The 20,733-nt window shown below is 44.5% G+C and overlaps 1 protein-coding gene across 2 annotated transcripts in view; it reads left to right on the top strand.

Moving 5' to 3' along the window:
• LOC121282069 (hematopoietic progenitor cell antigen CD34-like) overlaps positions 1-20,524 on the top strand; it is a 66,383-nt gene extending 45,859 nt beyond the window's left edge. The window contains exons 4-5 of one of the 2 annotated variants that reach the window (XM_041195484.1): positions 14,657-14,797; positions 20,239-20,524. In XM_041195484.1, coding sequence (XP_041051418.1) covers positions 14,657-14,797; positions 20,239-20,274 — 177 coding nt within the window. In that variant the 3' untranslated portion in view covers positions 20,275-20,524. Of the gene's footprint in view, positions 1-14,656; positions 14,798-20,183 lie in introns of both variants that reach the window. The other variant, XM_041195483.1, reaches the window with a different exon arrangement.
• The last annotated feature ends 209 nt before the right edge of the window (positions 20,525-20,733 follow it).

Raw genomic sequence — 20,733 nt, 5'->3', positions numbered from 1 at the left:
TTACTGTTTTCACTGTCTGCCTTTTGGCATCACGTCCACACCTGAAATTTTCCAAAGGACAATGTCCAACATACTAGAAGGCATGGAATGTGTCATATGCCACATGGACAATGTTTTAATCCATGAATCAACAAAGGAAGAACATGACAAGATAGGTAGGAAAGTAAAAGCAAAATACTGCAGATGCTGGAAATCTGAAATAAGAACAGAAAATGCTGGAAAAACTCAGCAGGTCTGGCAGCATCTTTGGAGAGAGAAACAAAGTTAATGTTTGCGTCCATGTGACTCTTCTTCAGAAACTCTTCTTCTTTAGGTAGAAGAAAGGTACTGAGATGAGGAGAAATTTCTTCACCCAGAGAGTGGTGAGCCTGTGGAATTCGTTACCACAGAAAGTAATTGAGATCAAAACATTGTATGTTTTCAAGAAGGAATTAGATATAGCTCTTGGGGCGAAAGGGATCAAAGGGTATGGGGAGAAAGCAGGAGAAGGCTATTGAGTTGGATGATCAGCCATGATCATAATGAATGGCGGAGCAGGCTCAAAGGGCCAAATGGCCTACTCCTACTCCTAGTTTCTATGCTTCTATGACAAAAGAGTAACAGAAGTATTAAGAACACTGCAAGACGCTGGCTTAGCGCTCAATGAGATGTGTGAGTTTTCCAAACACCCAATAAAATTCCCAGGCCACATTATGCAGGCAACAAGAATCATTGCAGAATAACAGAAGACAAAAGCCATAGAAGAATTCCTGCTGCCCAGGAATATCACTGAACTGCAAAGGTTTATGGGTATGGTGAACCAACTGGGAAAGTTCCTACTTCGCCTATCTTAAGTAAATGAACCTCTAAGACAATTGTTACGACTGGAGCAGGCATGATGCTGGACTGAACATCAGCAGCAATCATTAGAACAAATCCAAATGATGTTGATATCTTCGGAGATCCTAGCTCACTATGATACCGAGCTTCCAACTATTGTGGCGGTGGATGCGTCAGCAACAGGACTGCAAGCAGTGTTATTCCAGGTCTAGAGTGATGGAATCAGAAGACCTGTCTATTATGCATCAAGGTCCTTAAACAAGATTAAACATCACTGTGCTGTCATAAAGAAAGAAGCCCTCACAGAGTCTTGGGCATGGAAAAATTTTCTGGTAACATTTTGGGCCAACAGTCCAAGATTGAAACTGATCACAAACCCCTGGTAATTTTGTTGAACATAAAAGAAATTGCAAAGATGCCAGCCCAAATCCCGAGACTCAGGTTGAGGCTGGTGCGATGTGACACTACTATGGACTATGCAGAGTAAATACCAAACTACAGCTGACGCCCTGTCATGGATACACACCAACTACCCAGAATGAGAAGATGAAACTTTCATTGAAGAAGTCAAGGCCTTCATGACTTTAACTACTCAATACTTGCTAGCAACAGAGTGGAAGTTGCAAGAAATATGAGATGCTCAAAGGCGAGATGAAGAATGGATGGCCACAGTACTTTCTTAGTAACCCTCCCTTGAGGCACTACTTTGAACAACGTTGCCACATTAGCCTCATTTTAGGTGAATCCAAGGAAGGGGTGAACTTATAGCTGCGCGTGCCCCCAGTTTCATTTTATTCTTCGTCTCATCCAACGCCTCAACAAGAAACTTTTTCTCTTTCTCTCAAGTGCTAAGGAACGCCCTCCATCCCCACCCCCTTTCTGTTTCTTCCCCCTTCCTTTTGTTTTTTCCAATAAATTATATAGATTTTTCTTTTCCCACCTATTTCCATTATTTTTAAATATTTTTAAATCTTTTCTGCTCCCCCCACCCCCACTGGAGCTATACCTTGAGTGTCCTACCATCCATTCTTAATTAGCACATTCATTTAGATATATATCACCAACTTCAACACCTATGTGTTCTTTTGTTCTTTTGTCTGTGACATCTTTTGATGATCTGCTTCTATCCCTGCTTGCTTGTCCCTACAACCACACCACCACCACCGCCCCCCCACCCCACATACGCACACACACACACACACACACACCTTAAACCAGCTTATATTTCACCCCTTCCTTGGATTCACTTAATGCTTTTGAAGGGTCATGAGGACTCGAAACGTCAACTCTTTTCTTCTCTGCCGATGCTGCCAGACCTGCTGAGTTTTTCCAGGTAATTCTATTTTTGTGTTAGAGGTAATTAGTGCATGGTAGCACAGTCAAAAGCAGGAGAGAGAGCACTCAGTTGCATTGAGAGAGGGATGATGTGGTGCAGGATCCTCACAAGGGTGTTTGCCACCCACCTTACCATTGGCGCAGGCACGGTCAGTGTCCTCACCAGTTGCCGCGATGGCATGACCTTCAAAGTAAGTGAGGGGCTTAATGTGGGCCACTACACCCCAGATCTGGGACTTCTCCCTGCTGCTGTGAGTCAGCTTCTCCTGCATGGAAACAGATGGAAAGAGTGTGAGCAGGACACATGGCACTGCGTTGAATGTTTGTGTGGTGAACGGAGCCATGGACAGGATGAGGATGCGAGCTCAAGAGGATATGAGCCTGATTGAGATGTGAAGGTGTGTGTGAGAGTTAGGGATGTTGTCCCATGGGGTGTGAGATCCATGTGGATGTGTGATATGTTTGGGAGTGTGCGAGTTGAGAGTGATGAAAAGAGTGACTTACCCTTGTGGAACAGATGAGGCCATTCATCCTCTTGTGGCACTGGGTGGCTGTCCTCTTTTGCATGGCATTGGCACTGACAACACTACCACCATCTCCCATGCTGGATTGGTGACTTTGCTTGCTGGCCTTTGCCCCAAGTAGGGGTAGAACACATCACAGCGGGCCTTCACGGCATCCAAAAGGCACGCGAGGGATGCGTCACTGAATCAGTGGAGGTAGGTATGCAGTCTTCTTGCCTTTCAGAGCCATGTCTTCTGTGTAGCAGTCCTGGGCTGGATATAAGAGAGATATGCATGTGGCTATACCTTAAATATGGTGCCTAGCATGAGGAAGGGGCGAGGTGATGGCATGAAGGGCGAATGAGAGCCCGGGAATGCATGATTAATGAGGTGGGATTGGGATGATATGGCGTGAAAAGCCACCATTGTGGCCAGTGGGTAAAATGTTCTATTTCCCGCCCGCTATCGCACTCAGCGCAAATCTGGGATGATTCTGCTCATGGTCTTCAACAGCGTCATCTGCGCCATTCAACATTCGGCGGGTGGGGGTGGGGAGGGTTACCATTGACCAGGAATTGAACTGGACGAGCCATATAAATACTGTAGTTACAAGAGCAGGTCAGAGGCTAGGAATCCTGCAGTGAGTAACTCACCTCCTGACTCCCCAAAGCCTGTCCACCATCTACAATGCACAAGTCAGGAGTGTAATGGAAAACTCTATAATTCCCTAGATGAGTGCAGATCCAACAACACTCAAGAAGCTTGACACCATCCAGCCCACTTGATTGGCAACCCATCCACAAACATTCACTCCCTCCACCACCAACAAGCAGTATGTACTATCCACAAGATGCACTGCAGGAACTCACCAAGGCTCCTAAGACAGCACCTTCCAAACCCATGACTGCTACCATCTAGAAGGACAAGGGCAGAAGATAGATGGGAACACCCATTGTCTGGAAGTTTCCCTCTAAGCCACTTATCATCCTGCCTTGGAAATATATCACCGTTCCTTTACTGTCGCTAGGTCAAAACCCTGGAACTCCCTTCCAAACAGCACTGTGGTTGTACCTACGCCACATGGACTGCAGCGGTTCAAGAAGGCAGCTCACCACCACCTTCTCAAGGGCAACTAGGAATGGGCAATAAATGATGGCCTAGCCAGTGCTGTGATTATAACTTATCTGAACAGCATGTTTCCACACACAGCATTCCGGATATCTTCATCTCTAACAAGGGGCCACAATTCACCAATGAGTGTTTCCAATCCTTTGCAGCATCATGTGGATTTGTCCACGTCACAAGTTCACCAAAGTAACCTCAGGCCAATGGAAAGGCTGAGAGAGGGGTTTGTACTATAAAATATCTACTCAGAAAATATGAAGACTTTGAGTTAGCCCAGCTATGCTATTGGTCTCCACAATTGCAGGTTTCGTCCCACGCTGCAGGCCAAGAAGCTAACTTCCTTTCTTTCTCCACACGTTGATATCAAATGTCACAGTAGAAGACCATGGTCGTGCCAGGCAAAGGGAAGAAAGTTACAGAGTATGTCAAGCATGCACTTTCAACCAATGACACAGGATTCATGACCTTCCCAGTCTCCAAAGGGAGAGATGGTGTAGATTAGAGACCTGCATGTGAGAAAGTGCCGAAATGGAAGATTTACAACAGCCGAGATAGTATCTGGTTCAGACAGAAACAGGCATCACCTGAAGAAACAAGAGTGCTTTGATTTCAATGAACAGAAAACCATTAGCAGGATGGACTGCATATCCTGATGCATTAAGCCTACTGAACCACTAACAAGGGAAACAAGGAGCGACAACCCTCAACGAAAGTGGTCAGAGCAAATAGATCCTCAATAACCTCAAAAAGAATTCTGCACACATTCAGGGAGATTGGTGAAACTACCGAGGAGACTACCCCTTTAAACATCAGGGACTTTGTGGGGAGGTGTAGGAGGATGTGTATATAATAATGTAGGGATAAAGACTTAGGGGGAGATGTAAAGTTAAGGGTTAGTTCTGATCCTACTCTATGTGCATAAGGAGCTCTGACATAATGATGTCACTTTAAGAGAGAGAAGAGGGAGAGAATTCGAAGAGAGAAGCAATAGCTTTTTCCCAATATACTGTTACCTTGTATAAAGTTAGTTATGTAAATAAATGTACTTTGAAGGAATGACCTTTGCCTCCAGTCAGATCTCTTACGTCCAATGTAGTCTGAGACAACCCAACAAAAGCACACTTGTCCCTCCCTTTTGCCTTCTCTCATTACTGCAATTTCTCCTTTCCCCCTCAGTGCTATAAATATCTATTTTAAATAATTGCTATTTCACTGCTTCATTAGTATTTAATATTTCAAACAGATGCTCAGCAATATTTATTTTAAATTGCATCAGATTCCCCAGGTCAGTGCCGGATAAACCAAACCCTAGGAAGTGATAACTTCTTATTCTACTTCATCCAACTCCACCTTCTGTATCAATACACCCATCACTGCCCTGTCAAGGTACCTTGGTATTTTCCCCTTATTCACCATTCAGCATGGCCTCTGACTCCTCCCACAATGAGCTATAATTTCTTCCCCCTCCCCACATTCCCCTGTTGGTTCTCCTCACTCTCATGCTACCACCAGACCTCTTCCTTACCTACCATCAGGAAACACAGTTGGCATGCTTTTGCCAATGGCATTCCACAATCCCTCTCCTACTGTTGCAATCTCCATCCTACTCCTCACAGTCACACACAAAGGGAAGCCTCTGAGTGCTGCCATGCCACCACAGCCATTGCAGCCTTGACTCACCCGAACTCCACCCTACCACCATTGCCAACCTCTGCATCCACTCCCAGTGGGCCTGCATCTTTGGGAATCTGTACAAAGCATACAAGGACTTTCCCACCCCCTATTCCCAATTCCCATCACGCTATTCCCATTTCTACCAGAGCTGATATCCTCATTCCGTTACTCTCAAATGGTGTTCTATCCTACTCTTCCCACACCCTAGGACTTCCCCTGCATTCCATACACTGACACCCCTCTTGACTCCTAACTGGATCCTCAAATCCCCTTCCCAATGCTGCCAAGCAGTGGCACTGCCCATTCTAATGTGCCCACAGCCCCATTCCCTGTTTTCTCACATCCCATGACCCATGCTTATATTGCTTCCAAACCCCAGTACCACCCCCTTAATAATACTAATTCGCATGGCTCTCCAAATCCCCTGTATTGGTGTACATAGTTCCTAACTGCAACATAGGGACATCTTCTCTACCACCCATCCCTGCATTCCATAGCTTTAAGAAAAGGTAAAAGATAAAATTAGCTAATAGAAATCATGGTAATTGATTTATGGTTTGTATGTAAATTACACATGATCATACAAATTGAGCCTGAAAGTGTCATTGACAATTTTACATTATATGAAAGAAGTCACATGTTATTGCAATCACTGCAAATCATTGGCCCTGATAAATTTATCTGTCCCATATCTCCAACTCATCATGAGCACTACCGGGAGAAATGGTACAAGCATTGTGCATTACAAATAATACTGGACTACAAATAATTGTAACACAAATATTATTGAATGGTTACCAATGAAATAAGTCTGTATTTTGAGAGCCACCTTTTAAACATCAAACAAATTGATTAGCAACTCTGCAGTACTTGTTCTCTATCACCCTACGTTTGAAATAGCTCTTCAGTCTAACCGGAGTATCTTGCCAGTGGGGATGGAGCTTTCATTTTCACTTTTAACATTTTAACATTTATCACTTTTAATTGCAATGACATTTTTTTTATGGAAAACAACAAAACTAATGTAAACATTTGAAGAGCAATGTTTGACTGCATTTGAAGAAACACATCTTGCTGACTTCTGCTGAATAAATATTGTGCTCCTAATGTTTCTGTGTGAATGCCATGCTGAATGTAAGAATTGCAGACTTTAATCCCAGCTACAAAAGATCGTTTTTATTTATTCTTGTTACGGGAAGGCAATCTGAGCGTTAATTCAGCCTGAAGGAACACTTTAAATAAGCTGAGGTACAACTATTGTGAATTAGCCAACTGTTCTGCAGCAATAATCATCCAAAGATAATTAATCCTGACCTAGACATAAAACTTCTTGGCAACCGAGTCAGAAGTTTGTCACGCTTCAAATACTGTATACATGTAAAAGAAATACTCTGGATGACAAGAGTTTCCACTGTGTAAAAATATTTATGTGGGTTAATCTATTCAGATTCCTGTTTGCTGGACTTCTCATTATTCCCCATGAAAGAGTTTATTTTCCATTTGCAGTTTGAGATATGATTGGTTATTATTTCTTGTAGTTTTCCCATTCACATTTCAACATTTTTGGTCCAGTAATGAAATAGATTTCTGATTTTCATTAATTCTCAATGCCAAGAATTTTCTCTTGACAGCTGCATTCTCTGTATTATTTCTGACTAACTTTTACCTGGCTATAAAAGCTAGGCTTATTCAAAACTTATTCCAGCGACTTACTGACAAAAGGGATATCATAGTTAGTAGAGGGGTGAAGTGAAGAAATTACTGAACCAACTCATTTACTCCACATATTATGCTGAAAAAGGCCTCTGCCTTGAACATTTGTTCACAGCAAGTTAGGTTTGGGGAAGAGTGCAACAAATGAATTGGAAATGTTTATTGAAAACCCCACTTAACATATGCTTTCTGCATCACCACTGGATTTAATGTAAGAGATAGGATAGGTCCCCACATTCCAATATCTTAGGTTCTTTTCGTCTCTGCCCCACTCAGACACCAGCCTAGAAATCACAATAATTAGTTATATTCTGCAATGGACACTGGGGGAAGTTTTACCTCCTGATAGCATTCCTGGAATCTTACCCTTGCTAAAGGAGCAAGATCAGGAGGTACCAGGGCTGCTTAACAAAGATGCATCAACAGAAAACAAATACAGGCATGTTGGATGGATGGCAGGTCCAAAAAAAATAATTTGCGCTTCAAGCAATTCAAGTATTTCCCAGCAATACCCTGATCATTTGCTGATGGCAAGCCAAATTCATGGGCAATTATATCTTGTGGAATAGCAAAAAAGCAGAGTTACAGAGGCAATGATGGCTGTGGGCTAATATTGAACGTTGGACCTTAACGTACTTCTCTTTTTTGGCTCCCATTTTTGTTTTGTCAGTGACCTAGAAATAGGAATTGCTCGGGGAGTGGTGGAAAAGCGATATTGTCACTGGACTAATAATCCAGAAACCCAAGATAATACTCTGGGGGGGTCCAAATCCCACCAATCCCAATTCAATCAATAAAAATTTGTAACTAAAAGTCTAATGATCACCATGAAACCATTGTCGATTGTTGTAAAGACCCATCTGGTTCACTAATGTCCTTTAGGGAAGGAAATCTGTCCACATGTGACTCCAGATCTACAGCAATGTGGTTGTCTCTGAAATGACCTAGCAAGTCACTCAGCTGTATCAAGCTGCTAGATCACCCAGTGTCAACCTAGGCACCGGAAATGACAAAGGCAAAATCAGCTCTGTCGACACTGTAAAGTCCTCCTGACTAACATCTGGGGGCTTGTGCCTACATTGGGAGAGCTGTCTCACAGACTAGTCAAGCAACAGCCTGACATTGTCATATTCACGGAATCATACCTTACAGGTAATCTCCCAGATACCACCAACAGCATCTCTGGGTCTGTCCTGCCCCATTGACAGGACAGACCCAGCAGAGGTGGCTGCACAGTGGTGTATTGTCAGGAGAGAGTTTCCCTGAGAGTCCTCAACGTCGACTCCAGACCCCATGAACTCTCATCGTATCGGGTCAAATATGGGCAAGGAAACCTCCTGCTGATAATCACATGCTGCCCTCCCTCAGCTGATGAATCAATACTCCCCCATGTTGAACACCACTTGGAGGAAGCAATGTGCATCACCAAGAGTGTCTCAGTGAACCACCACAGACCAAGCTGTCCGAGTCCTAAAGGACATAGCTACGAGACTGGGTCTGCGGCAGGTGGTGAGGGAACCAACAAGAGGGAAAAACATACTTGACCTCATCCTCACCAACCTGCCTGCTGCAGGTGCATCTGTCCATGACACTGTCAGTAGGAGTGACCACCATTCAGAGCTTGTAGAGACTAAGTCCCATCTTCACACCGGGGATACCGTCCATTGTGTTGTGTGGCATTACCACCATGCTAAATGGGATTGATTTTGAACAGAACTAGCAACTCAAGACTGGGTATCCATGAGACACTGTGGGCCATCAGCAGCAGCAGAATTGTACTCAACCACAGTCTGTAACCTCACAGCCTGGCATATCCCCAATTCTACCATCACTGCCAAACCAGGGGATCAACCCTGGCTCAATGAAGAGTGCAAGACATCATTAGATTTTCAACTCCAGGCTTTCACTGATTGTATTCAAATTTCACCATCTGCTGTGGTGGGAATTGAACCTCAAACCCCAGAACATTACCCTGGTTCTTTGGATTATTAGTCCATGCCAGGAGCAACACCAGGCATACCTAAACTTGAGGGTCAACCTGGTGAAGCTACAACACAGGACTACTTGCATGCCAAACAGCATAAGCAGCAAGCGACAGACAGAGCTAACCGATTTCATTTCAAAACAATCTAACCAGCATCCTTTGATATTCAATGGCATTATCATTGCTGAATCCCCTGCTATCAACATCATAGTGTTACCATTGACCAGAAACAGAACTGGGCTAGCCATATAAATACTGTGGCTACAAGAGCAGGTCAAAGGCTAGGAATCCTGCGGCAAGCGATTCACCTCCTGACTCCCCAAAGCCTGTCCACAAACTACAAGGCACAAATCAGGAGCGTGATTGAATACATTCCACTTGCCTGGATGAGTGCAGCTCCAACAACACTCAAGAAGCTTGACACCATCCAGAACAAAGCAACCCACTTGATTGGCACCACTTCCACAAACATTCACTTCCTCCATCGCCGACGCACAGTGGCAGCAGCGTGTACCATCCACAAGATGAAATGCAGGGACTGACCAACGCTCCTTGATTAGTTCTTTCCAAAACCACGATCACTAGAAGGACAAGGGCAGAAGACAGATGGGAACACCACCACCTGGAAGTTCCCTCCAAACCACTCACTATTCTACCTTGGAACTACATTGCTGTTCCTTCACTGTCACTGGGTCAAATCCTGGAACTCGGTCCTTAACTGCACTATGAGAGTACCTACACCACATGGACTGCAACAGTTCAAGAAGACAGCTCACCACCACCTTCTCAAGAGCAGTTAGGGATGGGCAATAAATGCTGGCCAATAATAATGATGCCTAGATCCCATGAATGTATAAAAAAAGGACATTAAAAGTAAAGTTTTGAACAGAGAAAACACAAATTGCACAAGTTGCAACAAAATCATCATATTTACCTGTGCAACATTTTTTCTTCAACAACACTGGTGGAGGCGCTCACAGCCCCTTGCAATGTCTTTATTAAGGTTTGGACCAGTATCCCTCATGATTTAAGCTAAGAGCGCAGCCTTGCAGTGCGGGTTAGGAGAATGCCTGTGCCTGAGCTGAGTGTCCAGTGGGCAAAGCTGCTGCCAATTGGTCAAGTGGAATGGGGCAGAGATGGGTGGGGTTTCAGACAGTCATGAAGTGCACTATGCACTGGCCATCCAAGTGGTGGCCAGCGCTCTCCTGAAGAGGCCTTTAGACTTAACCAAGAGATGTTCTTAGGGCACATATGCTAACACATGTGTCACTCTCTTTGATCCTGCAGTGGAGGCGGTGACTCAGTGATATTCTCACTTGACTATATTCCAGAGAGAGACCCAAGGGTAATGGTCTGGGGGAACTCGGGTTTGAATTGCACCACGGCAGATGGCAAAATTTGAATTCAATAAAAATCTTGAGGCTTGACTGACACGTGTAGATTCTCCTGATTGGATAGCAAATAATAAATGACTATTGAGGATTCTTTGCGGTCCTGTGTTTTTTTTTATTCATTCAAAGGGTGTGGGCTTCACTGGCTGGGGCAGCATATATTGCCCATCCCTGTGTCTCATCTCTTACTCTGAAATAGTTATGCCCTCAGGAATGAATACAGCGGAGCTGGTCTGGATTGAAACTCAGGGGACAAGAGAAACTGATTAAAACACTTGGGCTGAATTTTCCCCCTGTTGGGGGTGGAGGGGGGGGCGTGGAGTTGAATGGCGGGCATGCACAGACGTGCTTCTGATCGGCGACCCTAATTGGGGGCGTGCTGCCATTTTACGTGGGCGGGCCAGTTAAGGCCCACCCAGCTTGACAGCCGCACAGCAGCACTATGCGCTCCCTGTGTGGGCGCGTAGGGGGGTGGGGGTGGGGGGGGTGGATCCCAAAATAACATGCTCTTTTGCGCTTGTGCACTCATCTCACTGAGGCTAAGTGCTGCCTCAGGGTGATCGGTTCTAAATGTTAAAAAACCTAAAAATAGAAAAGTAAAATTTCCCTAACATGTCCCCTCATGTGACACTGTCACCTGAGTTGGGGCATGTCCATAATTTTCACAACAACTTTATTAAACATTGATCTTTATCAAATTCGTGCAGGGGCTCTTGGCCTGCTCGCCAACCTTAAGGTTAGGTGGGCAGGTCCTTTAATTGCTTAACTGTCTCTGTCAATGGCCTCAATTGGCCATTGACAGGTTGGCGGACATGCAGCTGATTTTGCTGCGCTTCTGCCTTCCTGAAAGTTTAAATGGGGCAGGGTGACGCGGGAGTCCCCCCCCCCCCACCCCCGATGTCATCCCGGGTCATTTTACGCATTGGCGAGTCGGCCCCGCCCCCTGCTTGTTGACGCGTAAAATCCCGCCAACTTGACATGCCAGAGAGTCTGAGAATAACCTATGCTGTTAAAATATGTCTGCGCTCCTGATTAAACAAACTGACATTAGCAAACTAATTCAAGCAGCAATAATGAATGGTATTTCAAAACAAACCTGCTGTGTGTATTAAATTTTCCAAAGGAAACCATTTTTTAAGCTTGCCAAGCTGTTGAGACTTCGGGGATCTAATCTCTCTGCTGTGTGTTCATTGAAAATGCTTGGCCAACATGTGCTGCAGGCACGGATGTATTGTTAGGCATCTCAGGGCTCTCCTGGCATATTTACGGCCATTTCTTATTCTAATCCTGTTTTTGAGCAGCCTCCCATTTCAGATTTTGTCCTTTGCCAGTAAACCTGCAGTATTTGTTGTATTAGGTGTCAGCCTTGGCTCAGCAGTAACATTTTCACCTCTGAGTCAGAAGGCTGTGGTTTCAAACTCCGCAACAGAAAACTTGAGCACGTAATCCAAGCTGACGCTACAGTGCAGCACTGAGGGAGTGACGCACTGTCAGATTTGCTGTCTTTTGGTTGAGATGTTAAACCAACAGAAAAGGCCCTCTCAGGAGGCTGTGAAAAAAAAACTTATAGAACTATTCAAAGAAAAGCAAGACTGTTCTCCAGGGCAATACTTAATAAATAACCCACAACCAACATCACTAGAATAGGTTACCTGGTTATGTATCTCATCACTGTTTGTCAGAATTTGGTGTTCACAAATTTGCTGCCATGGTTTCCTGTGTTTAAATTTTGACTACATTTCAAAAGTATTGTGGCATTCTGAGAGCACGAAACACGTTTTTATTTTGTTCTTCCTTGGGATGTGATCATCAATGACAAGATCAACAATTGTTGCCAATCCCTAATTGCCTTTGAGAAGGTGGTGGTGAATCACCTGCAGTCCATCTGTAACTTATATCAGTGCAAGTCATTTCAGATTTTTCAAAGTCAACATTTGGGGTGGAATTTTACAGCCCATCATGGTGGGGGAGGCGGGGCCATAACATGCCATAAGCCATTCAAAAGCCCATAAAATTCCACCCGTCAGGGGCGAAGTTGAAGGGCGGGTGTGCGCAGGCCAATTAAGGCCCATCCCTCGTGACATCTGCACAGAAGTGCTATGCGTTCCCTGTGCGGGCGGTGGGGGGGGTATCCCAAAATCGAGAGAGTGCTCTTTCATGCACATGCTAAGTTAGCCTCAGGGAGATTGGCTCTAGATGTAAAAAAGCTAAAAATAGAAAAATAAAATTTTCCTAGCATGTCCCCTCATGTGACAGTGGCACATGAGTTGGGACATGTCCATAATTTTCACAAAAAAACTTTATTAAAATTTTTTCAAACCTACATGAAACCTCATCCCGCCTGTGGATGAGGCTTCATGCTTTTTCTAATTCGTACCGGAGCTCCTGGCCTGCCCGTCAACCTTGAATTACTTAACTGCCTCTGTCAATGGCCTCAATTGGCCATTGACAGGTCGGCAGGAGCACAGCTGATTTCGCTGTGTCCCCGCCTTCCTGAAAATTTAAATGGGGTGTGGTGATGTCCGGAGATCCCCCCAATGTCACCGCACGCATCAGCGATCGGGCCCTGCCCCCTGCTCGCAGACACGTAAAATCCTGCCCTTGGAGTCTGGAGCGACTTTTATTGCAAAGAAAGTATCTACATATTTAACAGGGGGAATCTAAAGTAGCAGCGATTGATTTTCAATTTGCTTTTCCCACCCCTTTTTTTATTTGTATCGGTTTGTATATATTAGGATATTTAATGATCCATTCATGCTTTTGTGACCCCCAGGCTTGACTATTCCAGAGCACTCCTTACCCAATGTCTCACATTGAACCCTCCGTAAACTTCAGATCATCCAAAACTCTGCTGCCCGAGTCCTTGCTCACACCAAGACCCATCACCCATCGCTCCTGTGCTCACCAACCTACGCTGGCTCCCAGTCAAACAATACATCAATTTTAAAATTCTCATCCTTGTTTTCAAATCCATCTATGGTCTCATCTCTCCCTAGCTCTATTGATCTCCTCCAGACTGACAATTCTCCGAGGTACATGTATTCATCTAATTCTGGCACCTTAAGCATCTCCAATTTTAATTGCTCCACGATTGGCGGCCTTCAGCTGTCTGTGCCGCTAAACGTTTGGAATTCCCTCCCTAAATCTCTCCACCTCTCTATCTCTTCATTTAAGACACTCTTTAAAACCTGTCTCTTTGACCAAGCTTTTGGCCATCTGCCCTAATGTCACCTTATGTTGCTCAGTGTCTAATTTTGTTTTATAATGGCTGCTACGAAGCGCCTTTGGACATTTTATTACATTAAAGGCCCGATGTAAATATAAGTTGTTATCATAATGTATCTTGTTTCCATTTGCTGAGATGATGGATTTGAAAACAGCTGACTTCTGATGGTATGGCCAGAATTTTACCGACATACCAAAGGTCTTAATGTCAGGACCAGATGTATCTTCCAGAGCCTGCGCAGACAGGGTCCAGCGACTGGAGGGGTGAACCCTCCGGAGGCAGCATCAGAGCTGCAACGGTGGGTATCGTCGTCATGGGGGTCCTCCTAGGGCCATGAAACCTCTGGAAAGCCACTGATGATGCTCTGTTCCAGCTGGCAGATACACCGCACAGTTGTGGGGGAGGGAAGTGGGGCGGGGGGGGTGAGGGGTGGTTACAAGTTTCGTAGAATCCTGGAGGCAGTGAAGAGGCCAAAAAAATGGATTAAATGGCTGCCTGCCCCTGGTAGGCAAGTGGCCAATCTGTTATAATTCCTGCTTCTGAAAATTTCCCTTGGTGCCAGGAATACATCAATTCCCTCCCAACACCTTTTTCTACCACTTTACCAACCCTCTCACCTCCTGGTCTGTCTTGGAAGGGCTGGTGAAATTTAGCCCGTGTCCTATTTTGATGACGGCCGTAAATTAAGACAGTGTTTCACTAAATTTGTGGCATGAAATGCTCAATGCTGAATGAATGTACTTACTGCTAAATAGATGTGTAAGGCCCCTTAATGCCGACACATCACCTCATTTGCATTTAGAAATTTTAAATGTTTGATATCCAACTCTTTGTAGGCTATTGAAATAAATACTGTCACACTGAGATTATGTTTCTTTCTTTCCAGGATGGTAAGGTATATTCCAAAACAGGCCCACCTAAGGTGTTAATCGCATTGCTTGTATGTGGTTTGTGTCTTGCTGCAATAATTCTGGCTGTGCACTATTGGATGAACAAGCGGACTTGGAGCCCACAGACCAAGAGACTGGTAATTGTCTAAAGATTTATTGACATTTAGTAGCAGTGATAAAAACAAAATGGGAAGCATTATAGTAGATTGTATCTTTTGATGCCAGGATGTCTTGCTGCTGATGAGAGTGTACACGGGCAGAGTAAGCTGTGTGTGGTATGTGTAGGCTGAGGACAGTTTGCGTAAAGTTCATAATTTCCTGAACTGTTGTCAGGGCACCCGGGGAAATTCATCTGCTGAACACCAGCGTCACTCGAAGTTTCACATTATGTTGTGGTAAATTTAGTGCCTATGCTTGTAACTTAGAAACCTATCAATATAAACACAGCTGTAAATCAATCAATTGCTCAGCGCAAGCTAACATGAAAACTTGCCGAATATGTGAGGGGTCAAATTGGTGCCAAAATAAATGTTCCTGTTAAAAGACTATCTATCAATTGGATGCCTACTAATAGTATCAGACACTGTCCCCAAAGAGTGAACAATGTTCAACTAAAAATCTTTGCACTTTAAATTGCTTATTGCATGCTATGTACAGCCACCTGGTGGACATTTCATACAGACAGGAAAGGGAAGGGGGCAGAATAAATATTTGAGTTTTCTTCACTTCTTTCTAATTACAGAAGCCTTTTTTACGTCTACAGAAATCAACCTTTGATCATTTTTAATAGTAAACATAAGGTAGGATTGGAAAACATATATAAAGATTTGAACTTAATTTCTGGAATAAATAAAAAATTATTGGGCTTGATATTCAGTTCTCTCCCATCCTGATCATCTCCCCCATCCCTCCCATCAATGGATAGGAGAGAGTCAGGGTGGGAGAATGGTAAAGAGCCAAATGTGCGCAATCGGACCCCAATCAGCAAACGCGTGCCCTCATCACCTTTCTGACGCCAAAGAATACCGGAGCGTCTGAGAGACCCTGACACACATAGCAAACTCCAACCTGTGACACAGAGAACACGCTCTATCTGTGACACAGAGAACATGCTCCATCTGTGACACACAGAACACGCTCCATCTGTGACACAGAGAACACACACCATCTGTGACACAGAACACGCTTTACCTGTGACACACAGAACATGTTCCATCCGTGACACAGAGAACACGCTCCATATGTGAGACAGAGAACACACTCCATCTGCGATATAGAGAACGTGGTCCATCTGTGACACACAGAACATGCTCCATCTGTGACACAGAGAAGACGCTCTATCAGTGACACAGAGAACACGCTCTATCTGTGACACACAGAACACACTCCATCTGTGACACACAGAACACGCTCTATCTGTGACACACAGAACATGCTCCATCTCTGACACAGAGAACGAGCTCCATATGTGACACAGAGAACACACTCTATCTGTGACACACAGAACACGCTCCATCTGTGACACAGAACACGCTCTATCTATGACAGGGAGAACACGCTCTATCTGTGACACAGAGAACATGCTCCATCTGTGACACACAGAACACACTCCATCTGTGACACAGAGAACATGCTCTATCTGTGACACACAGAACACGCTCCATCTGTGACACAGAGAACACGCTTCATCTGTGACACAGACAACATGCTCTATCTGTGACACAGAGAACATACTCCATCTGTGACACAGAGAACATGCTCCATCTGTGACACAGAGAACATGCTCTATCTGTGACACAGAGAACATACTCCATCTGTGACATAGAGAACACACTCTATCTGTGACACAGAGAACATGCTCCATCTATGACACACAGAACACACTCCATCTGTGACACAGAAGGCGCTCTACCTGTGACATACAGAACATGTTCCATCTATGACACAGAGAATGCGCTCCATATGTGAGACAGAGAACACGCTCCATCTGCGATACAGAGAACACGCTCTATCTGTGACACAGAGAACATGCTCTATCTGTGACACACAGAACACACTCCATCTGTGACACAGAGAACACACTCCATCTGTGAGACAGAGAACACGCTCTATCTATGACATAGAAAACCTGCTCTATCTGTGACACAGACAACATGCTCTATCTGTGACACACAGAACACGCTCCATCTGTGACACAGAGAACACGCTCCATCTGTGACACAGAGAACATGCTGTATCTGTGACACACAGAACACGCTCCATCTGTGACACAGAGAACATACTCTATCAGTGACACAGAGAACATGCTCCATCTGTGACACAGAGAACACACTCCATCTGTGACACAGAGAACACGCTCCATCTGTGAGACAGAGAACACGCTCTATCTATGACAGGGAGAACACGCTCTATCTGTGACACAGAGAACATGCTCCATCTGTGACACACAGAACACACTCCATCTGTGACACAGAGAACATGCTCTATCTGTGACACACAGAACACGCTCCATCTGTGACACAGAGAACACGCTCCATCTGTGACACAGAGAACATGCTATATCTGTGACACACAGAACACGCTCCATCTGTGACACACAGAACACGCTCCATCTGTGACACAGAGAACATGCTGTATCTGTGACACACAGAACACGCTCCATCTGTGGCAGACAGAACACGCTCCATCTGTGACACAGAGAACATACTCTATCTGTGACACAGAGAACATGCTCCATCTGTGACACAGAGAACATGCTCCATCTGTGACACACAGAACACACTCCATCTGTGACACAACACGCTCTACTTGTGACAGACAGAACACGTTCCATCTGTGACACAGAGAACACGCTCCATATGTGAGACAGAGAACACACTCCATCTGCGATATAGAAAACATGGTCCATCTGTGACACAGAGAACACGCTCCATCTGTGACACAGAGAACATGCTCCATCTGAGACACAGAGAACATGCTCTGTGACACAGAGAACACAGTCCATCTGTGACACAGAGAACATGCTCTATCTGTGACACACCAAACATGCTCCATCTGTGACACAGAGAACATGTTCTATCTGAGACACAGAACATGCTCTGTGACACAGAGAATACACTCTACCTGTGACACAGAGAATACGTTCTATCTCTGGTGCAAGGGACACACTCTTTCCCTGACATAACAACAACTTGCATTGATATAACCCCTTTAACTGTAGTATATCATTCCAAAGTGCATAATAAGGCAATTATCTAACAAAACTTGACACTGAGCCACATAAGAAATTAATGGCCCAGATGTTCTGGATTGTGAGACCTGAAGTATGACCCAAGATGTGAGGTGGGATCCTGTGAAAGTCCTGACACGCTGACTCTGTGGGAATTGCCTGGGAACTTTAAACTTCTGATGGGCAATTCTCCTGCTCCCAGAGCTGGAGATGTCGGACCATTCTGATGTACTTCTCTGGATAGTTACCCAGGAAACTTCAGACAGAAAAATCCTAGTCTAACTCCTGGGTAACAATACAACTGCACCACCCCCCCCCCACCACCACCCCCCCCCCCCCCTCCAACAACCAACTCACATTGACTCTCCCCAACCTCGAATCCCTTGACTAGCCCTTGACTCTTCAGACATTGTGGACCCAACTACCCCTGACCTGGCCTGACTGGCCCCCACCATCCGATTACACCCCCGACCTAACTTAACTAGCTCTAGACCTCACAACCCCTCCCAACCTGACCCGCTATCCTGTGACCCACCTGCCACCCTACCCTCTTACCCACCTGCCCCCTTATTCCCTACCCACCTACCACCTCACCCACCTGCCATCCTACCCGCCTGCTGCCCTACCACCTCAACTACCTACCCACTTATGCACTCACCTCACCCATCGGTCATTTTACTCTCTGGTAGTGGAAAGGCAAAGGACGAGCTTCCATCCCAGAAGTTCAGTTTGAGCTTGTGAAAGACAGTTAAAAAATTTTCTTATTAAACTATTGTTTATAAATTCCTTGTCCACCGTTGGCTGGAATACTGTGCACTAATTACATTCAAGGGGAGGGAAGAATGAAATCTCGAAAAATGACATGTTTGTGGAAAACTGATCACATATTTGTCATTATCGTTCCTGAATGTTGTAGGGTCAAGAGAGGCTGGTAAACCCATCCTTCCACCTTCTATTCTGCCCACATGGGTTAAAGAGCATTACTGTGTGTGTGAGCACCATCCTGACATTGACTCTACCTGACCACCATTTGGGCAAGATGGTGGCACACTGATAGCGTCACTGGACTCGTAATCCAGAGGCCTAGGCTAATGTTCTGAGGTCATGAGTTCAACTGACATAAATCCGAGTAATAACTCAGTAATATAAAGCTTGTCTCTGTGATGATGATCATGACAGCTATCACTGATTGTTGTAAAGAGAAAGGCCCAACTGGTTCAGTATTGCCCTTCAGGGAAGGGAATCTGCCATCCTTACCCAGTCTGGCCTACATGTGACTCCAGACCCACAGCAATGTTGCTGCCTCCTAGCTGCCCTCTGAAATGGCCTAGTAAGCCAAGGGCCACTCAGCTTAAGGGCAGTTAGGGATGGGCAATAAATGCTGGCTTGTCAGTAACACCCAGATCCTGTGAAATGATAAAGGAATTAATGATTAGTAGCATTTCTAGAAAAGCCAAGCCACCATCACTCACCATGTTTGTTATTTCAGTTTTTTGTCTTACTGCGAAGCTCCATTGAGTTTCCCTCATTGTTATTAACTTAACGTGAAATACATCAGAAATCGAAAGGAGGTACAATACTGTGTATGGGCGCCTGATTAGTGTTTAGGCTGTCACTAATGAAACAGACAAAAGCTTTGTCCAGTTAATTTGCCATGTTCATGTTCTGTTGCTGACTTAGTAAACTCAAGAACTAATGTAGATGTCAGTGTTTTGCCTTTCTTCCAAAATGAATTTGTGTAAATTAGTCCTGCTCTCTAGTTCAAATTCTGAGGAAGGGTAGGTCAGTTACACAGGCAGTGAGAGCCCTCTGGTGGCCTCCACTGTACCTACAGATCAGAATCAATGACAATCATATAAGCAACTGTTACTGTATGGTTAGGAACTGGTCTGTACAATTTTCAAGTTGACTTATCCATAAATTTGTATAAATTGAGGACCAAGATTCTATGTAAAAAAATGACTAGATTTTGTTTCATGGAGGTCATTAGTTATTAAGGTGTAAAATGAATTTACATGGTTAGTTAAGAAAAGAAAGCTAAGGCTGTGATCTGGTCCAGCAAGCCCTATTCTGCTCCCCCATTCAGTTCCTGTTTTGCCAAAAGCCAGCACTCCCTCAAGGTGTAACAGTCTACCAAACTCAAAAAAACACTCTTTAGAAAATCACTGGTCAAGCAAAATCCAATAGCTCAATGTCATCAGCAGTTTTAGCAAAACAGAACAACCAGTTATGCCTATCCTCAGTTCAGAAGCAGTGCGCTGGCAAAAAATTCAGCTTATCCTTTCTCTTTTAAGGATGAAGAGCCTGATGCACAGGATCATGATAGCACAATGTTTTCTCCCACTTCAGAGGACCAATCAGATGCACATGAGAAGCCAAAACTGAATGGGGAAGCACAGGAGAATGGGGAGAACCAAAGAGCTGGGGCAGGAGCAGCAACAGGAAATGGCCACCAGAGGAAGAAAGCAGAGGAAGCGGACACAGAACTGTAACTCACAATGGAAAGAAATCAAGGTCTCATTGTCTGATTCTCTAATTTATGACTCTATGCCTGGTACTATATGCTTGGCTTACAGAACCGAAGAATAATCATTTGATTTTAAAATGAAATTAAAACAGTTGCTCACACAAAAAATGACAAGTCTGTCCTTTAGCTATTAACCTGGTTTACAATTCATTGTACATAAGTAAGGTGTGAAAGCTGCTTTTTCTGTGACAGGTGGTAAACCTTCCAGTTTAAATCAGTTTGAACAAAAAAAATCAGCAAGATGATTGAATGCATATGAAATGAATGTATACTGCTGGTGCAGTGGATAGTAAGAGGCAGTTTATAATTAATTAGGG

Source organism: Carcharodon carcharias, chromosome 9 (genome assembly GCF_017639515.1).
Source record: "Carcharodon carcharias isolate sCarCar2 chromosome 9, sCarCar2.pri, whole genome shotgun sequence".
Lineage (NCBI taxonomy): Eukaryota > Metazoa > Chordata > Chondrichthyes > Lamniformes > Lamnidae > Carcharodon > Carcharodon carcharias.
This window is presented reverse-complemented; position numbering and strand designations above follow the sequence as displayed.